The sequence below is a fragment of the Leiobunum rupestre genome, chromosome 6 (genome assembly GCF_980474605.1).
Source record: "Leiobunum rupestre chromosome 6, qqLeiRupe1.1.hap1, whole genome shotgun sequence".
In the NCBI taxonomy this organism is placed as follows: Eukaryota; Metazoa; Arthropoda; class Arachnida; order Opiliones; family Sclerosomatidae; genus Leiobunum; species Leiobunum rupestre.
This window is the reverse complement of record NC_143389.1, coordinates 22,388,184-22,409,877: the sequence shown is the minus strand read 5'-3', so window position 1 is coordinate 22,409,877 and position 21,694 is coordinate 22,388,184. Positions and strand designations below refer to the sequence as shown.

The window sequence follows — 21,694 nt, the reverse complement described above, 5'->3', positions numbered from 1 at the left end:
TTTAAGTAGCTATTGACTATTAGCAAAAAGGCTGATTTTCTTTAAAATCGTATACACTCTTTAGAATCTTTATTTGACTATCCTTTCGAATTCCTTTAGAAGTTAACTAACAGTTTTTTCCTTAATAAAACCTTTAGGAACCACTTTGAAATAACTTTTAGAAATCCTTAAAAAAAAATTCAAATAATTTTCTTTAAAACTTAATATATATAAATGTCTTTAGAGTGCTCTAAAGGCTATAGAGCCCCATAAACCCTATATAGAGCTCTAAAGGATTCTTTAGAGTATCTATAGAAAATTTTTGTACGGGCATATTTAACAACGTCGATTTTTAAATTAAAAATAAAAGATATATCTGCCAATCAATTGCTGATTCTATAATGACGTAATGTATAAATTAATTTATTATTATTAAGAACTCAAGTTAGATGTCAAACGTTACAGGCGGTAGTGGCTCTTTAGGTCCCGATATTGGTCGATCGTCTGCCACGGCTGTTTGGCTATTTCCCAGTTACGCAGCTGGATTTCTATGGTTATTGGACCATTTTTTCTACTGAATTGGCTAAATGGGCCTCCCCACATAATTAAGTTGCAAAAGCGTTGGAACGTATACCTTTGATAGTAATCCCAAACCTTTGGTTCCAGTATGACGGTGCGCTTCCTCACCAGCAAAAAGGTATGGTACAATTCCTTAACACCGAGTTCCTTTGGAGTTCAATTGGAAGGAACGGTCCAGTGCGATGGCCTACTAGGTCCACAGATTTGACAGCGCCGGAATTTTTCCCGTGGGGATTCGTGAAGCAGGAAGTTTATACGACGCCAGTCACTAGCTGAGAAGATAATTATAGCAGCGTTTTGACTCGTAATTCTAGCCATGGTCCATGGTCCATTAAAAAAAAAGATATATCGTGCAGGAACGTGTATAGCAATGGATGCTGGAATTATTGAACCTCATTTAGTATAACACTGGTACATTTGTTAATTTAGTAACACTTTCGGAAATGATTTTTTCTCTCAAAATTAATTACCAATAAATATATTTTTTAAAAACGTTCGATTTTAGCAGTCATACAAACATTGAAATTTTAATAGGTTTCTTTTTGAATTAGTTGTGAAAAGGCTTTAGCAACCTACTACCAACTTGTTATTTTTCATGACCTACTATCTCAGTGACCAATTGACCTATTCCGACTTAACTAATTTCATTTAGGGTTTTCGAGTATGCTCTACAACTTGGTCATGGACAGTTTTCGAGTGTGCTCTATAACTTTTTTCATAGAGTAAACCACCCAAATAGAGTGGAAAGCGCTATGGAAGCGCATGAAACATGAATCATAACGGGCCAACTTGTTTTCGAGGCGCGAAAAAATATAGTCCGAAGAGCGATGGTGTTGTTTTTACCTTTTTTAGAGTATAAACTTACTTTTTTATCCAGATATTGCATATTTACTTTCATCTAACTTGTTAATTTCACGCCTGGAAAGAAGACGCTGCGTGCGGAAAGCGTTAACAAGTTTCGCTGATAGCGTTTCACTCTATGTGAGTGGGTTACTCTATGAGTTGTTTATTGACAGTTTTCGTCTACCGCCTAGTGCTAAAAAAATAAAAATTGCAAAACCGTGAAAAATATCACTATTTTGCGGAAATTTTCAAATAAAAACGACCTTAAGAAAAATGGCATTATATTTAAATATAACAGGTCGTTCTTATTTGAAAATTTCCGCAAAATAGTGATATTTTTCACGGTTTTGCAATTTTTATTTTTTAGCACTAGGCGGTAGACGAAAACTGTCAATAAACAAGTCATAGAGTAACCCACTCACATAGAGTGAAACGCTATCAGCGAAACTTGTTAACACTTTCCGCACGCAGCGTCTTCTTTCCAGGCGTGAAATTAACAAGTTAGATGAAAGTAAATATGCAATATCTGGATAAAAAAGTAAGTTTATACTCCAAAAAAGGTAAAAACAACACCATCGCTCTTCGGACTATATTTTTTCGCGCCTCGAAAACAAGTTGGCCCGTTATGATTCATGTTTCATGCGCTTCCATAGCGCTTTCCACTCTATTTGGGTGGTTTACTCTATGAAAAAAGTTATAGAGCACACTCGAAAACTGTCCATGACCAAGTTGTCAATTGGTCACTGAGATAGTAGGTCATGAAAAATAACAAGTTGGTAGTAGGTTGCTAAAGCTTTTTCACAACTAATTCAAAAAGAAACCTATTAAAATTGCAATGTTTGTATGACTGCTAAAATCGAACGTTTTTAAAAAATATATTTATTGGTAATTAATTTTGGGAGAAAAAATCATTTCCGAAAGTGTTACTAAATTAACAAATGTACCAGTGTTATACTAAATGAGGTTCAATAATTCCAGCATCCATTGCTATACACGTTCCTGCACGATATATCTTTTTTTTTTAAATGGACCATGGACCATGGCTAGAGTTACGAGTCAAAACGCTGCTATAATTATCTTCTCAGCTAGTGACTGGCGTCGTATAAACTTCCTCCTTCACGAATCCCCACGGGAAAAATTCCGGCGCTGTCAAATCTGTGGACCTAGTAGGCCATCGCACTGGACCGTTCCTTCCAATTGAACTCCAAAGGAACTCGGTATTAAGGAATTGTACCATACCTTTTTGCTGGTGAGGAGGCGCACCGTCATACTGGAACCAAAGGTTTGGGATTACTATCAAAGGTATACGTTCCAACGCTTTTGCAACTTAATTCTGTGGGGAGGCCCATTTAGCCGATTCAGTAGAAAAAATGGTCCAATAACCATAGAAATCCAGCTGCGTAACTGGGAAATAGCCAAACAGCCGTGGCAGACGATCGACCAATATCGGGACTTAAAGAGCCACTACCGCCTGTAACGTTTGACATCTAACTTGAGTTCTTAATAATAATACATTAATTTATACATTACGTCATTATAGAATCAGCAATTGATTGGCAGAGATATCTTTTATTTTTAATTTAATGTATATCCTGAAAAGTTCACAATTCTAGGTAATATAGTTTTTAAGAAAAATGGCATTAGATTTAAATATAACAGTTGATTTCGCCTGGTCCCAATGTGAAGGATCTTGAAGAGCCGTAAATCTATGCGGGATTAATTCGTCGAGTTCTGTTTAGTGTTTGACTTCTGATAGTGTCAAAGCGCCCATCGGTAACGGCCTTCCCCGATAGTTTACATCCGGAAAATTTAACATTTCTAGGTAATATAGTTTTTGAGCAAAATGCCTGGGGCAATAAAATAAACATCCTGTATATCCCTTAGAAATATTATGTAGTCCGGATGTCGTGGATCGTAAATCCTTCTGTTAAAAGGTTTTCTTAACATATTTTCGTTTTTCGCTCTCCTTCTCATAAATTAAAATCATTTCCGTATATAATACAAATTATCCTGGAATGGTTTTGGATATTCTAATCAGGTCAGCATTGTACCATCGCAGCATTCAAACGGACCGTAGTGGGTTTCACATCTCATCATATTAAACTTATTTTTATATTTTTATTTATTATTTTCCTTTACAGTCTAGTAAATTTGGTCGAGTGTGGGTCGAGAGCTTGGCACCATGAATATCCTGACTAATTGACACCGACCTTAATGATGTCACTACATCAAACCACGCTTCAAATCACTAGTTAACCGACTACTTTTCCCTAAATTGAATATTTCATCCTCTATATTAGAAATGGATGAATTATAACCGATTTAGTCCAATCAGTCATAAGTTGAAATGTATAACCGAAGGTTATGATTTTCTACAGATTTCTCTATCGACAAAATTATTTGATTATTATTACATAACTAACACATTATTAATGACAATGATGTGAAAGGGTGGTGAATAGAAATAAAACGAAATAAATATTAAACTGCTCTCATAAATCAATATCTGCTTATACATTGAGTTTGGTAACCTAGAAAATAAGTTCACTATATTTTGACGTCCATTATGGCAAAGGTATAATACAGACGGCATAAAAACAAGTTCAACGTACACTGATTTCCCAACATTGAGGTTAGAAAAACCATTTTTATTGAGTACATTGGACTGAATCGTGATTATTTGTTATTATGTACGGGTTGACAGTAACCTAAAAACGGCAGTGTGTGCTCTTTCATTCACTTTAATATGAGCACAGATTTGCCGACCCTAATAATAGAGGTTAGTTGGTCTAAAAACATTTACACGACCAAGTTATCACGAATTACGTCAGAAAACGTACGAACGCTTATACCCCCCTCATCGAACTTGGTCGATATTTTATTCAGAATTAGGGGAGACACTAGTATAAGCAGAAATAAGTGCTGATAACGAAACCATTTAAATTATTTTAAAAAATGTCGTTGTACGCGAGCCTCGTTGTCCTTGTTGTGATTTACCAAGAAATGGTTTCCGGAAATTTTGAAATGGCAAATAACAATGTTATAAAAAATTCGGAGGAAGTAAGTTTCAATGATCCCGATATTGGAGCGCCAACGGTACGTTATTTTTTCATCAAGTTAAAGCAAAAAAACTTAAGATAATAACATGATTAATATTAATTTTTAATAAAAAACTAAGACTCCACCTTAGGCCAAGTCATCTAGCGACATTTATTGTCATTATATTAGGTTACCGGTTTTCAATGCGTAAGAGGGTGGTGGAAAGCCCTTTCTGCCCCGCGAGCCAACAGCTCCCTACACTATTACCTGTTAACTTTGTTGCAGTATTCTCTTAAACCAATCAAAAAGAAGCTAATTATGAGTTAAACTTAGTAAACCTATTCCATTAAGTATTATCTGCGAATTGCTTTACGTAATCTATCGAATAGAGCCCAGGGCCGGATTAACATTATTGGGGGCCCTGTGCAATTTAGAATTTGGGGCCCCTAAAATAGGTCAAATATTACTTTTTTAATCTATTAACGCCAATGTGGCTATAAACATAAAATTCCTATAGTAACTTTTATTTCGAAAATGGGGGCCCCTGTGCCATTGCACACTTGGCACATGCCTTAATACGGCCCTGATAGAGCCGACAAAATAAATTTGATATCAAATAATGGAAGTTATATACAGTAGCAGTTCCCCATCATTCCCAGGTTCAACCACATCGACTTAACGAATTAAGAAATAATAATATATAATTTAAATTCCTCAAACGGTTATTTTACGTCATACTAGAAAAGGATACCTAAACAAATGGTTTTCCATGTAACCGAAAAGAGTTTAATTTTAATTGGCTTTCTAGCCAGAAATGATCAGAAACAAAGGATACCCGGCAGAAGTTCATTACGCAGTCACCAAAGACGGCTACATTCTCCAGCTTCATCGGATTCCGTACGGTAGAAATGATCCGTTCTATACCATGAGGCCCGTCGCCTTCCTTCAACATGGCTTATTCATGTCCAGTTCTGAGTGGGTCATAAATTTCCCTCACAACAGTTTAGGTATTTAATATCACATTATTATATTACGGTTTTGCTAACATAAAGCCAAGAGAAAATTAACCATTAATATCAAAACGTTTTGAAAAAGAAAAGCGATTGAAAAAAAATTAAACTAAGAATAGTAAATATTATTATTTTCCTGAAAAATGGGCAACTGGTGGGCGCTAGTTCACCTTCTTCGTTTTCAGATTTATTTATTAAATAAAACAAATATTCTATATAGGCATGCAAACGGTCGCTTTAACTCACCTATTTCAACGTGGATTATTATTATAATTAACATTTCGTTTTCTGCATTTGTAAACATGTTCCATTTAATTTTAATTATTTTATCTTCCAATTATCTATTCATTATTTAAAATCTTTGTTGGCACTGGGTTTTTTTCATCCTAAGGTACAGCGAGAAGCTATGGGATTTACTCCCCATCTACGGTGATATATATTTGTTAGACGTTTAAAATTATTGGACATTCTATTCGCACTAATGGTAGTCGAGCCCACATCCAAGAATGCATCACAAAATTTTGTAGGCCACGCTAACCTCAATTCAGTAACATTGTAATTATTGTGCGATCGTGCAAGGCTAGGCTAAAACGCGAGTTATTGCATTGTGGCCAACTTTTGATTTCTAATGATAGAGCTACGAAATACACGTGAAAACGCTATATCACTTATGTTAAATTAAAACGACGCTATAGCCGTATCGCTACCTGGATTCATCATTCAACAATAATAATTTATAAAACTTGAGTTCCTAGTCGTAATTATAATTGAAATTAAACGAAACTATCCTCAGACAATTTCTCAAAGAAAGTTCTAGAAAAATTTTAACATTAGTAAACATACCGTTGCGCGAAACAATTGGTGACGTCACACCCATTTTCCCATAGCATTAGCTTCTGGTTAAATCGATATTACTCATCCCAAAGTTGAATATCCTCTGTCATTACGTTACGTGCTGCTTATGATGTTAATTTGACCTGTAGCTATATACTATTGCGACGACCGTCATTTCTTCGTTAGTTAATAGAAGGTTTCTTTCATTTAATGTTTTCGTTTATTGCGCTGATTATATGATTAAATCAATGTTTCTTACATAATGAAGTACCTATTTATTTCTATACTTAAGGAGAACGACTATGTTGATTTGATTTTATCGCGGCTCCCAATGCTCCACTTACAGTAAATTCCGTTCCCCTAAAAAAACCAACACGGTAGCACATTGGTTTCCTAAAACTACGGTCTTCCGACTTCCTTGAAGCGCAAAGCGGGGACGGATTTCTTCGCCCTCTTTTGCTTGATAATAACCCGACCATGATGGCCGCGGATCGTCTGAACAAAGTCATTCTCCCTCAATATAAATAAATACATTCTTGATATTATTATTTTTCAACAAATTACATATGTTGTCGATAACTAGTTTTTTCGTTTCAAGGTTTTATGCTGGCCGATGAAGGCTACGATGTTTGGATGGGAAACTTCAGGGGCAATATGTACAGCCTTAATCACACCACACTATCTACAAATGATCCGAAATTTTTCGATTTTCGGTAAGGGGCACTCTTTTCAGAATAACCCATATAAATAATAATAATAAAAATAGTTGTACTGACCTATTGAGGAGCGTCGACATCAATATCATTCAAAGAAATTATGCGATTGTCTGCACCACCCACGTAAACCTTTATCTGTTTCCCCCAATTAAATGTAACGCTTGATTATTTTATAAGTTAGCTTTCAAACGATAAATAATCGTGGCAAATTTAAAGTAGATTTCAACCACAGCGGCTCTTGTGGAGGTACTATGGGGCGAGGCGTAAGCAATTTGTGCTTTTCGGGTGGTTTTGGTTTAATGGCTGGTTCATATTTGTGGGAGAGCAGATTATCTTAATCTAATGGGACTAAAACAACTGGTTTTAATTGTGGAGGCGATCGCCTTAATACTTCATGGTAAATTTTTCCTTAAATTCAATGTAACTAAACTTAATAATTACCAAATGAATATTGCTTTTGGCAAATATGTCTTATTTGAAGACCGACTAAGTGAATTTTGTTATGGAGCCTATTTTTAGAAAGACCAAATGGGTTGTGGTGTTTTGAATGTTCTTCAATGTCGACAAGACCAAGCTCTTTGTTTTTAATTAAAATATAAACACCATAACCTACCGCAGCTCCACTGCATGACCCATTCGGCCCTCAAGGGGTCGGAGTGTGCAATAACTGGTGGCTTTACCGGGGAGTCGGGGTCCGGCTCTTGTAACCCATAAGGGCGGTGGAGCACTGGGAGATGTTAGCTCCGTCCAAATGGTCCTATCTCCACCTCCGACTTCGGTCAGGTGTGGGCTAGATACTGGGCTTCGGCCCAGGCTAACGGAGACGGTCCAGGCAAACTGGCCGCCTCGGCGGATTGGGTAGCCTGCTGTGGGGCGGTGGGCCTCCATATGCGAGCACGGCGGCCCTGTTTCTCGGCCTTTTGGAGTTCACCGGGATCTCCGGTGCCAGCTGTGCTGGGTTACTTGGGCTGCTGTGTGCTCGTCGTTCCCCTTTAGGAGCTCTTTCCAAAGGGTTTGGCTCTCTACTTTCCTAGGTAGGGTGTCGGCCGGAGTTGCCAAAGCATCTACTCTCATTCCCACTGCTGTGTGTGAAGTGGCGAGCTGGTCGAACCATTGCTGCACCTTCTGCTGGGTTGAGCGGCTTGCGTCGAGGGTGCGACCATCAGTAGTAGGGTTCTGCTACCCATGCTAGTTTTGTCACCTGTCCGGGCTTGTGTACGCCGGCGTAGGGCATTCTGATGATAGACCTCCGGTGGTGTGGTTTTAATCTTACCGGTACACCGGGCTATAAATCTGACACATGCATGACCCATTTAAATAATTTTCTTCCAGTTTTACAGTTATGGTAAGCAATCGTGTATTTAATGTATATGAAAATAAATGAAATTAGAAAAAATAGTAGGTAATATAGGGATCATACATGGCACCATCAGCATTATTTGAAACAGCAAGAAAAATCATACTTTATAGCTTCAAAAATAGAATAATTATATCCATCGGCACACGTGCAAGAATAAGGATTTGTTGGGTTACGGTCCACCCTGAAAGGAGTCTGAAATTCTAGAAATGTTGCTTTACAAAAAAGTGATTGGGATACAAAAGCCACTAAATAATCAAATTGAGACCGCAAAACAAAATGGTTGCCTGACCTGACTTAAAAGGTGGCGATCGCCTAAGATTATAATTCAGACTGTTTTATCTAATTTTATAATCTTCTTACACGTTCTTTACCAGTTACGGTTTGATTGGACTAAAAATAACAACGCAAATGAATTAAAACTTGATTACTGATTCAAATTCCGACTCAAAAATTGTTCATCACTGACTCGGTTGGGGTCTGAAATTAAAAACCCAGGGACTCCCTTGCGGGTTCCTGAACGTGACATTACAAGAGATATAATCCTTAACAAAAATTTGGTTTTTATTAAAACACAAAAACTTTATTTCTGACGAATTGAATATACACTCTCAGAGCTTTCGAGGGTCAAAATTCCTTTTTTGTTTCATTTCCTATTCATTATGACTGAAATCTGAGAGTTCTCAATGCAATCTCAAATTGGCGAAAGGAATCCAGATGATTTAAATCCTAACACATAATTGGCTTAGACCCCATTGAAAAGCACATTATTTTGCTCTTAAAACAGGCTGGACGAAATGGCATTAATAGATTTACCAACAATGATCGAATATGTGCTCAAAGAAACGATGTCTTTAAACTTGGTATACGTTGGTTTTTCACTTGGAACTGCTTCAATGTTTGCGAAACTCTCTGATGACCCAGACTTTGGGAAAAAAGTGAGTATATACGTAAGACGCTTGTCTGATTGAATTCAATTCGATTTAAACACGTATCAATAATATACAATGAATAGTCTGCGGAGAATTATATTGAAGAAACCCTGCCGATCTGGTTTACCGTTTTTTTAAAGATAATTGGGAGAGTCCTATACCAGAATCGCTAGCGACTGAAAACTAACGATTCCCTTACAGTTCGTATTTACGCGTTACTCTCGTTATTTTAAATTAAAGAGCTGGGCGAAAACAATTACTATTGATGAAAAAACATAAAGAATATGAGCTTAGGAAATTGAAGATGTGTTCTCTTAAAAATTTACTTTTTAACTAGCGCTAATGGTTTCTACAACTCTTATCTTTACGCGCGTTAATAGGGTGGGTAACGGAATGTGATTGCACCACTGAAGGATTTAAAAAAATATTAATTTGAAAACCCTACTGATAAATCGTTTCGTAGCTAGGATCAGATAAATCTGACTGATCTTTATTAGTATTGTCTTTACCGACGATTTGTAGCCGCGCTAAAAAGTACAAATTTCCTCCTTAGCACGCACTTGTAGACTCGTGAAAATTAACGACAGTGATCGATAAGCTACAGTAAAAAAAAAGGCCACGTTTCATTAAGCTTTGTATTACAATATTTTCTAAAAGTTGCTTTGTTTTCGGAAGATTAAGGTGATGGTGGCGATGGCTCCCGTCACAAGGGTGACACATTTCAAAGCTCCTGCAGCGGCGGTTTTCAAATTTGCTGGTCCATTTTTTCCAGTAATTAGGGTACGTTTCAAAAAATATTTATTCATTTATTAACAACTCTGAAACAAATCGGTGGCATCCTTTAAATAGTGGTCAACAGGGCAGTCTGGGGTGATGAACAACATTCTTCCAAATACATACAGCAGCGATATGAAGGGGCACCAATCTTGCTTGGAAGGACCCGTTCAAGAATGGTTATGTGGATTTCAAACCTACTTGACCAATGGACCACAGAGCGACAAATACTACAATAAAGTAAGTATAAAACAAGAAAAAATTTAAGTACATAAATCGAATAAAATTGCTTGAATAACATTTCAACCTAAATATATTACTAAGGAGTCATGAGTTTTATAAACATAAATTTTCCCCCCTGAAAATGTGCCAAAAAGTAGTAAACCATCGTTGGCCAGATAGTACAGTCGATCTACGAAAAAAATACATTGGTACCTAGAACAAATTGCAAAATAAATTTTTATTTTAGTTTCTAGCTGAAACAAATGCGCTGATTACAATAAAAAAAGTTTGCCACTCTACCTCAATTCCTTCCCCCTTTTTTGCCCCCCTTTTGGAGCGAAAAGTACTTATTCGCCTGTAGCTCACGTTCTGTGTACCTTATTTGGTACCCAAATACATTTTTAGAACGCTCACGTCATTATCTATAATTAAGTGTATATAATAAATATCCCTGCGCTTAGCCGTTAACAAGTTGGGCGAGCCTAAAGGTTCCCCCCACACTCGTGATTTTTTAGAAATACAATTTAATCTGTGTTTAATGAGAAAAAAAATTGATTTCTTAGGAAAACGTTTATTGATTAAGGCGAAAAATATTTATTAAGCAAACATGCCGATCATTAGGGAGTGTTGCGCCGTTTTATTGTACGAATAATAAAATTGTCTAAAAAGCCAGCCAAAATTTAAGGCACCATTCAAAAGAGAAATAGAGTGCGATATCTTCGGTTTCCCCTTCCATAAAAACTTGTTGAGGTTAACGGTAATAGTTAGTGTAGGGAGCTGTTGGCTCGCGTGGCTTGCAGGGCTTGCCACCACCCTCCTACGCATTTGTAACCCGGCCACCTGAATTAAAAGGCTTTAAAAGTCGCTCGATGACTTAGGCCTAGGGTGGTGCCTTGGGTATTAGCCTAGCTGATTATTATTATTATTATTATTATTATTATTATTATTATTATTATTATTATTATTATTTAAAATGCAGTTCGTACCTTCCCGCGAGTTCTTCCGCTAGACCTCCTATACTGTTATTTGACCGCCCGAGAGGGCAAATAAAATGGACTCGGTGATACGCGTGATTTCGTCAGTAAGGGCAAAGTGCCAATTGAGTCGTTGTCACGTGCATTTAAGTCGGAGCGTCAGTTGAAAACAAAAGAGACCACATTGTGTTTTTTGCAACAAAAAAATAACTGCTAATGCCAAAGCTTTCGGATTAACTGAAAAAGGTATTGCGAGTATACATACAGCGTGTAAAAAAAGAAACGTTCCATATTTTAAGTTAAAAAAAGGCCAAAAAGTTCATAGCAAATGTCGTTCCGATTTCATCCATGCAAAGTCGATAGAACAAGCCAAGAGAGCCTCGCAAGCTACGACTAGTAAAGCAACTCTACGATCGAAAGTAAGCAAATTTGCATTTGAAAAAACTGTTTATTTTGTGGAAGTATCGGAAAATTCTAAAGCGAAAAAAGAAGCGTACCCTGTCAGAACCAAAAATTACGACCATACAATTCAAAGCATTTGCTTAGAGCGAAATGATTCTTGGGCACTTGAAGTTAAAGGAAGACTAGAAATGTCCAATGATTTACGCGCGAGCGACGCGGTTTATCATAAATTGTGTGATACAAATTTTAGAACTTTGCGCAACGTTCCATCGCAGTATCCTTCTAAAGAAAACGACCCACTAAAACATTCCGGAAGACCAATTGACGAAGTAAGGCTACGTACCTGTAATCAAGTCGCTAATTACTAGCCTCGAAAAAGAGATGGAACGACTTTATAAAGCAGTAGCAGAAATGATAAGAAGCGATATACAGTAAAATAAATACCGGAAAGGATATCTACGCTTCATCACTCAAAATTGCGGACATTTCTGATAATGTAAAATATTTACCAGAACATTTTCTTATGTTTTTACGATTTTTATTCTCTGGCAAAAACGTTGACGTTAAAATCGCGTCCGTAGGTCAATGTATAATGCAAGCTGTCCGACCACGCATTTTAATCGCGACTTTACAGCTTGGGCTTGGAGTTTTAATGCACCAGAAATTAGCTTCAAAATTTGTGGTAGACGTTTTACACGTTATGGGATTCTCCTGTTCCTACGAAGAAGTACCACGCTTTGAAAAATGCGCCGCTAAAAAATCTCAAACCAATGTTGGTGAATTTTCGTCGGAACATTTTGTACAGTATATGGCGGATAATGTTGATCATAATATATGCACGATAGATTTGTTACGGAACGTTTCACGGAATGGGAATAATATCAGCAATAACACCAGCAATCAAAGATAAAAGCGTCATCCAGCGGGCAAAAATATCTTCAGGCGGGAAAGAATATCTTCAGGCGGGAAAGATTGAAATTAGATTCCCCGGAAAAAGTAGAGCAAACGGAATGTCTTTAATTAAATATACTACTTTACCAGAAGAAAGTTTCAAAAAGCTTCCGACAAGTAATCTAGAATCGGTTTCGAGAATTTCCCGTTTACTTAAAACCCCGAGACCAAATTGGAATGGCTATATGGAAACTGCCAACTTCGATATACACCCTGGCGTGGCATCTTTTTGTTACTTACCTATGAATGAAATCTACATATACTCTACTCTTTCATTTGTGGCCGATAATGCGGCAAAATATAACTCGATACCCATATTAACATTTGATCAGCAGTCACTTTATTTAAAAGCATTTAGTCTTCTTGAAAATGAAGCGCCCAATAGTGAACTTAAAAATATTGTCTATGACTTGGTGGACTCCATACAGAAATGAGTTTTCTAGGAACAATCGGATATATTATGGCGGGGTCTGGAATAAAAGAACTTTTTGAACTAATATACGCGAAAAATACAGTGGTGCATATGCTTTCAGGGGCTGCTATATCTAGAGCTGAAGAGCGCACTTGCTTTTAGAAAGTGCAATATGGTCAATTTTAATTTCAAAGTGCTTCCCGGATTTTTCGAAAAATCCGGATATAACCGTAACTGAATTCTCAAATATTTTAGATGCTATTTTATCGTCAAATATTTATCCCGAAGAAGTCGAATCCTACGATTCACTAAAAAAAAATGGCCGTCACTCTAGAAGAGCACCTAATTAATCTCAGTCAAAACTCGTTAACTGTCAGATTATGGACTCAGTATTTGGATAGGGTTTCTATTTCAAAGTCGTTTATAAAAGCCGAACGAACTGGTGACTGGTCTTTACATTTGAAATTGGTTAATTTAATGTTGCCATATTTCGCCGCATCTGGGCATAATAACTACGCGAAATCAGCTAGAATATACGTTCAAAACATGCAAAGACTTGAAAGTGAATCGCCAAAAACGTTCAAATTCTTCGAGGACGGCTATCACGTTGTTAGGCGGTCAAACAAATTTTGGGCAGGACTCTCAACCGATTTAATAATCGAGCAACTTTTAATGAGAGGAATTAAAACATCCGGATGTTTCACTAGAGATAGTGGTATGAAGGAATTGCAAAAAGCTATTTGGTTGCTATCGAGACCAATTTGCACTGAAATGACTAACGCCATGGAAGAACTCACAAGGAAACACATGCACTCTCGAGATCAACATGTGGATTTGGCTTTATCGCGACAAAAATGACACTAAAGTTCTATAAGACTTTTTGCTTAAAACCGTTCTTTTTGAAGAAAATTCTACGTTGAAAAACATTGCGACTGGAATAGTAGCGAGAGACCGAGTGAACGTCTACGACTCCAAAGCAATAGGAGTTCGTATAATGCGTGATATGGATGGGAAAAGTGATAGTGATTATACATTTAGGAGAAAAAAACCAGGCAATTAATATGGAGAAGAAACTAACTGTTTTAATATCCAATGAGAATGTAGAAATCGACCCTACCGTATTGTTTCAAAGACTGTTGATATCCGGTCAAGCCAACGAAGATGATTTATCAGAAACATTTAAGTACGAACTATCTAACCACCCGGATTCTTTATTTGACGATAAGGGATATACGCGTTCAGCTGCTAAAAGCACACTAGCAGATTCATTATGGGAGATAGAGAAGCGCGATAAAGTGGAAACCACTGAAACCGCAAAATACGTACTAGATGGAGGAAGTTTACTTCAAAAATTAACGTGGCCTAGAGGAAAAACGTATTTGGATATTATAAAGTGGTACGTTGATTACGTTAAGAAGTACAACTCGTGTTTTGTGGGTTTTGACGATTACGAGTCTGACCCATCAACGAAAGAACACGTCCACGAACAAGGAAAACAAAAAGCCCCAGGTATTCGAGTTTCGTACGAGTTGGATATTAAAATTGTAATATCAAAGGATCAATTTCTAAATAATGACGAAAATAAACAGCTTTTCATCACTCATCTAACTAAATCCCTTCGCAAAGCTAGATGTACTGTACGCAATGCAGTTTCTGACGCCGACTACGACATAGTCATGGCCGCTGTTCAGAAATCGTAGCAACAGGTTACGGAACTAATTGGTGAAGATACCGACCTTCTGATTCTACTTCTTGAGCATACAAATGAAGAAAGCAAAGATATACATTTTAGAAGTGAACCAAAAAGTCAAGCTAAGAAAAACAACCATAATTAAAAGGGATAATATAGCTAAATCCTAAACAAATTTGAAGAAATTAAAAAACTTACTAATAACTCGTACCAATAGGTCTTCGAGCGCAAAACGCGAAACTCGGATCAAATAGATAAAATAAATTAAAATTAAATAAAATAGCCAGAAAATCCAACGGTAGACCGGTTTCGTTCTATTTGGAACTCATCAGTACCGTGCGGGAAATCTGGCTGGCGACTGTCAAATCTAAAGGAGAAACTAAGCCTAAACATTAAAAATTTCAAAATGCGTTGCATATAGCAACGGAAAGCCGAAAAGGGGGGAGTGTGGTGGAGAATAGAATATACGATAAGTTAAGTTAGAAGAAACCACCTATGGACTGTGAGAAGGTTGATAAAATACGCGAAAAAGTAGATTAGTCCATAATTAAAAGGGATAATATAGCTAAATCCTAAACAAATTTGAAGAAATTAAAAAACTTACTAATAACTCGTACCAATAGGTCTTCGAGCGCAAAACGCGAAACTCGGATCAAATAGATCTTCGAGTAATAAAATAAATTAAAATTAAATAAAATAGCCAGAAAATCCAACGGTAGACCGGTTTCGTTCTATTTGGAACTCATCAGTACCGTGCGGGAAATCTGGCTGGCGACTGTCAAATCTAAAGGAGAAACTAAGCCTAAACATTAAACATTAGTAAGTTTTTTAATTTCTTCAAATTTGTTTAGGATTTAGCTATATTATCCCTTTTAATTATGGACTAATCTACTTTTTCGCGTATTTTATCATCCTTCTCACAGTCCATAGGTGGTTTCTTCTTACTTAAGAAAAACAAAGTTTTCAGTATCAAAAGTTTACAGGAAAAGTTAGGTAAAAAAGTTTGCAATAATATAGTTTTCGTACACGCTTTTCTCGGATGTGATACAACTTCTAGATTTTATGGCGTCGGAAAAGCACTTGGTTTAAAGTTACTAACAAAAAGTAAGATATTCCGAGAACACGCTTCAATTTTCCATGCACCGAAACGAAAACAAGACGATATAAAATTAGCCGGTGAAAAATGTATGTTAGAGGTCTATTGTGGTCGAATGAACGAAGAAATTCATGAACTAAGATTTCGAATTTTCACAGAAAAGGTTGGAAAATCGAAAAAAGAAATAAACCCTGAATCCTTGCCTCCTACATTAAATGCGCTAAAGTATCATAGCTTCCGAGTTTACTTACAAGTCCAGTATTGGCTGGGAAATACGTTAAACCCTTTAGAATGTGGCTGGAAACTTGTAAATGATGTATTAACGCCAATAAAATCGAACGAATCCATGGCTCCAAGCTACCTCTTAAATGTCATTCGATGCGGCTGTAAAACTGACTGTTCGAATAACAAATGTTCATGTAGAAAAAACAATTTGGAGTGTAATATGGCATGCACCAATTGTAACAATATGTGTAAAAACTCCCCAATGGTCGACATGTTTGCTGAATAAATATTTTTTGACTTAATCAATAAACGTTTTCCTAAGAAATCGATTTTTTTTCTCATTAAACACAGATAAAATTGTATTTCTAAAAAAACACAAGTGTGGGGGAACCTTTAGGCTCGCCCAACTTATTAACGGCTAAGCGCAGCGATATTTACTATATACACTTAATTATAGATAATGACGTGAGCGTTCTAAAAATGTATTTGGGTACCAAATAAGGTACACAGAACGTGAGCTACAGGCGAATAAGTACTTTTCGCCCCAAAAGGGGGGAAGGAAACGAGGCAATTTGTTCTAGGTCAAACCTTATATTGACTGTACTAAGAGTGCTAGATAAAAACCAAATACAAAATTGGATCAAACTAGTTTTATTTGGGAAATTAAGCCTTCTACGACTAAGAATCCATAATACGACCAATGAATGATTATCGCGGGTGATTTTCGTCTCGATATCGCAGACCATTTCTCTAACGTTGAAGCATACGTTTAGTTTCGTAAACGTTTTATTGTCTAAGAAAACTTCAACAATGAAAAAGGAAGAAAATTACAAAACAAAATGGTAGGCGAGGAACGCCTATTCTAAGTAACAAATTAATAGAAAAGGAGGGTTTAAATATTTTATTAAACGTTCTTTCACGATTCTTTGCAAACTTCTTAGTGAAAGAGACAAAGAGTTTAAATAGGTTTGAACATGCATGTTTGTTTCAATTCACAAAAATACCCGAAGAATTAATGTATTTAAAACTATAATCATATTATAAAAGGTTAAATTTTTTTAGACTTATAATAAAACCTTTAGTGACATTGACATTCACACAGTAGTAATCGATTAGTGTTAATGGTCTAAGATTCAAAATGTGTCTTTTAGACCAGGAAAGCAGTCTACATTTCTCATACGCCTTCTGGATCTTCCGTTGATTTGCTAGTCCAGTTTTACCAGGTAAAATGTCTATTACATAATTATTAGATGAAGATTAATTTAGCTACTTAAGTTTAAGAAACCATGTTCCGTCTCAGTTTTGAACGGCAGTGCCAATTTGAGATTTTAGATGGAAGGGAACCACATTTATTATCTAAATTATAAGGAGCGCTTGGTACGTCAGTCGTCGTCGTACGACCGAGCTTTCTGGAATGTTTGCTTAGTCTGACATGAAACCAAAGGCGGGGCGGCGAGGAAAAAGCGACCCGCGGCACCGAGGGAAACCGAGACTGCTTTCGCTTCGTTACTGAGGTGGTTCGACTATCTATTTTCTCAAAATCTGTCGCCCCTGAGAGTTGGGCCGTGTTTGTCCCAACATGCAATACACCCGAAATTTTCTCTCCTTCCGCCAGGAATTTCGGAGGGGGGGGGGGGGGAATCGTATGGGGTAGTTTCAGGATTCCCCTTTTTGTTCATTCCCCCAAACTTTTGCCCGGCATCAAGTTTCGTTTGCGCAACCCCCACGCGCATCGTACCTTACGTTATTGGTCTGAATGTCCGTAAGGTACAACTTATTTGTTTGGTCATCTACTGTGTACTGTTTTTAAAATTTTAACGTATATTTTTTCATGTGTAAGGCTTAGGTAGTTTAGGGCAAATTGGGTACCACGGTAATCACATGGGAAAAAGGGCAAGGTGGGTACCACGGTAATTACACATGGGGAAATGAGGAGGGGGTACCCCGGTAATTATCACATGGGGAAAAGGGGGAAGAAGGGCCTTACTGGGGGTACCCCGGTAATTATCACATGGGAAAAAGGTTAGGAAGGGCCTTACTGGGGCGGTTCTACTTTGGGGAAAAGGGTACCATGGAAATTATCGCATGGGAAAAGGGGGAGGGGCCTTACGGGGGAGGTCGACTATGGGGTTAACGGTACCACGGTAATTACACATGGGAAAATGAGGAGGGGGTACCCCGGTAATTATCACATGGGAAAAAGGGGGAGGAAGGGCCTTACTGGGGGTATCCCGGTAATTATCACATGGGAAAAAGGGAAGGAAGGGCCTTACTGGGGCGGTTCTACTTTGGGGAAACGGATACCATGGAAATTATCGCATGGAAAAAAGGGAGGGGGCCTTACTGCGGTGGTTCGACTATGAGAAAAAGGGGTTGGGGTGCGTACTGGGATGGAGTGCCTCAAAACACACAACTAGCAGAGGGCCCGCCTGTAAGGCGGGCTTCTCGGCTAGTATAATATATCGTTCGACCTTGCAATCCAAAAGTTTTTTAGTGTTAGATTACCTTTTTCCAAATTCTCAGAAATAAACTATAAATATTTCAGTTTCATTAATTTACTAAACAATTTCAGCTTATTTATTTAACTTAAGAGAAATAGTTCATAAACATTTAAGATGTATATTTTTTCAACATCTTTTGAGGAAGTCACTTTAATTAATTATATTTAATCTTTATATTGAAAAACTGAATTTTTGTCAATTTTATAAAAAACACAACTTCTCAAATTCTTGTCTGAATTTATAATGATATTTAACTATAATAATTGAGTCAAGGAATCTATTATTTTTCCCTTTTTCATTTAAATAAAGAAACTAGAATCAGACTCACTTTCTCGAATACACCAAGAAAAAAACGAGACTAAAGAGCTATCTTGTTTTAAATATTATGAAGATAAAAATTATTTTAAAAAAATAATAAATTAAATGAAACTGATACTTAATGGTATGACCAACTCTTTCTTAAAAATAAACTTTTTAGTGATCACAGGCTACTTTAAACCATCTATTACAACACTAATAAACAGAAACGATACACTTTGGTTTAACCCGAGAGAAAATTCTTGGAAATTTACGTTTTTCATTTTGCCATGGAACTCGAATTTATGTAGTTCCAATGACGAAATACTTAATGACATTCAAATATTCATCTATTTTAAGTGTAATCATTTCATAAAACTCTTTAAATTCAATTAAATATATATCCTTTAAATGATATTCAGATTGTTTATGTTTGTAGACGTTTCCTCCTTCTGATCAACTTCGAAAATATGACTATGGAAAGGAAAAAAACCTAATTAAATATGGGCAAGTAAGTTGAAAGGGCTAAATTGGAACAAAAATCACACCACAAATAAGCCAGAGTCGTTGGCGTCGCAAATGGAAGCTTTACCTCCACCATCAATGGGTCAAATAATTTTGGTTGAGTTAAAAGCCTGTCTAAGGCTGCTGCACGCTCTTCTTGTGTAGGTGTGCTTGTTGTTCCCTGGTGCTTAGTTAAAACCATCTCCTATTCCTGGTTAAATTTCCATAAAATTAACTATCTTGGTAACTTAGTATGGCATTTTTTAACTTCACTTAATTCTTAAAACGTTTTGTAAAATGAGCTCTAGGTTTCGGTTAAGTGCGAGTTTTACTATTGTTTACAAAATTTTAACCAAAGTCTGTGATTGTGGCCATATTCATATTGAAAATGAAAAGAAGTAACGATTTTTGATTTCGTAAAATCATTTTAGTCAAATTAAACTTTAGTTTTATAGCTACTGGTTTTAGAAAATGCGATCAAAGCTGTGAATTAAATTACGAAATTAATATTTTCATCTCCAAAAGTAAATAATAAATTTTGTAAAAACCTTCTTAAATGTATTTCCATAACACTTCGATTACTAACATTATTTATACATTTCTGAAAATAGAAATGTTGAGTCTCTTTAAAAACCAATTATAACTTAGTTTGAACCTTTCTGCTCCAAGATCAAAACATTTATTTATACTTAGAACTCTATTAAAAACCTCTATTTGAAAAATGCTTTCAGGAGACTGCGCCTGTGTACAATACGTCCAATATAAATATCCCTTTGGCGCTATTTTCAAGCGCTACAGATTGCGTTTCTGTTCAAGAGGACATTGACTTACTTAGGAAAACGGTCCCGAACATAATTGAGGATTTTATTGTGGACAAATTTTGGAAAATCGATATTTTCAATCACGGAGACTTTATGTATAATTTCGAAGCTGATAAATTTTTCAACAGAAGATGTATAGACATATTAAATAAATACACGCCACTGATTTTATAAGCGTCGGTTATAATAAAGTATATTTATTTTGTTAATTTTGTTCGGTCTCCAGTTTTGTTTTAGCATAAGTCTTAAGTTTATGGGTCCTCAAATTTGTTCGTCCAGACTTTGGTCTCAAGTCTCTTATCTCTAGTCGCCACTGGGAAAGTTGGTATTCCATGTTTAATCTCCAGTGTCGTAACAAAGATCTAACATCGGTCCTCAGTCCTATGCACTACTGCCCGTTTCCTTGCCGCCAAACTCCACAATAATAGCAAGTGTCCAGTCTTGGAGGTCGAAGATTGGAGACTGGAGACTGCAATGTATGGTCCTCAATAGCGCTTCACGTTTAGTCTCCTCCCGTTATTTGAAGTTACGATAGTTTTGTAGTCATAGAGATCGAAATATTATAAATTAATATCAGATCATATCCCTTTTGGAGCTACAGAAAAGTATGCACCAAACCAATCATAGCCCTACAATCCGAAGCAGTAAGATATTGTAATCGGAAAGCTAACACGCCAAATAAAAAAAAAATTCAAAATAATTTCAATATTAATTCATAATTATTTCTTATATAGTAGCGTACAAATACAGGGTGTTCCAAAGATGTCAGGCACAAATTTACATGCGTGTTCTTTGGGTAACAAGGAGTTAAAACCCTTACAAAAATGTTCTTTAAATATTCTATGAAATCTTATAGAAACGTATAGAGGGCCTATAGATTTCTAAGTCCTATATAGTGCTCCATAAATATTTCTATAGAAAATACACTAATAATTTCTATAGAAATTATATGGATTGATTTCTATGGTGTTTTCTACAATAATTATACCAAAATATACCAGTTATTTCTATAGAAATTATATGGATTGATTTCTGTGGTTTTTTCTACAATAATTATACCAAAATATAACAGTTATTTCTATAGAATTTATATGGATTGATTTCAATGGTGTTTTCTACAATTATTATATCAAATTTACCAGTTATTTCTATAGAAATTATATGGATTGATTTCTATGGTGTTTTCTACAATTATTATAACAAAATATACCAGTTATTTCTATAGAAATTATATGGATTGATTTCTATGGTGTTTTCTACAATTATTATAACAAAATATACCAGTTATTTCTATAGAAATTATATGGATTGATTTCTATGGTGTTTTCTACAATTATTATATCAAAATATACCAGTTATTTCTGTAGAAATTATATGGATTGATTTCTGTGGTTTTTTCTACAATAATTATACCAAAATATACCAGTTATTTCTATAGAAATTATATGGATTGATTTCTATGGTGTTTTCTACAATTATTATAACAAAATATACCAGTTATTTCTATTGAAATTATATGGACTGATTTCTATGGTG

The 21,694-nt window shown here is 36.1% G+C and overlaps 1 protein-coding gene across 1 annotated transcript; it reads left to right on the top strand.

The window, feature by feature from the left end:
* Positions 1–4,425: 4,425 nt before the first annotated feature.
* Positions 4,426–20,583, top strand: LOC149940395 (lipase lipl-4-like). Its single transcript, XM_090179228.1, has 10 exons — positions 4,426–4,497; positions 5,249–5,447; positions 6,883–6,997; positions 9,145–9,295; positions 9,965–10,069; positions 10,139–10,303; positions 17,187–17,258; positions 19,273–19,344; positions 20,069–20,291; positions 20,438–20,583. Exons 1-10 carry the CDS (start codon positions 4,426–4,428, stop codon positions 20,581–20,583), a joined length of 1,320 nt encoding a protein of 439 aa, XP_090035354.1.
* Positions 20,584–21,694: the final 1,111 nt, after the last annotated feature.

Bases quoted from the DNA above. Each gene is read 5' to 3' on its own strand.
- LOC149940395 (XM_090179228.1), top strand. From the start codon at position 4,426: ATGGCAAATAACAATGTTATAAAAAATTCGGAGGAAGTAAGTTTCAAT. The intron at 5,448-6,882 runs GTATTTAATATC...TTTCGTTTCAAG, and splicing joins TTTCCCTCACAACAGTTTAG to GTTTTATGCTGGCCGATGAA. The intron at 20,292-20,437 runs GTATAGACATAT...TTGTTCGTCCAG, and splicing joins TAAATTTTTCAACAGAAGAT to ACTTTGGTCTCAAGTCTCTT.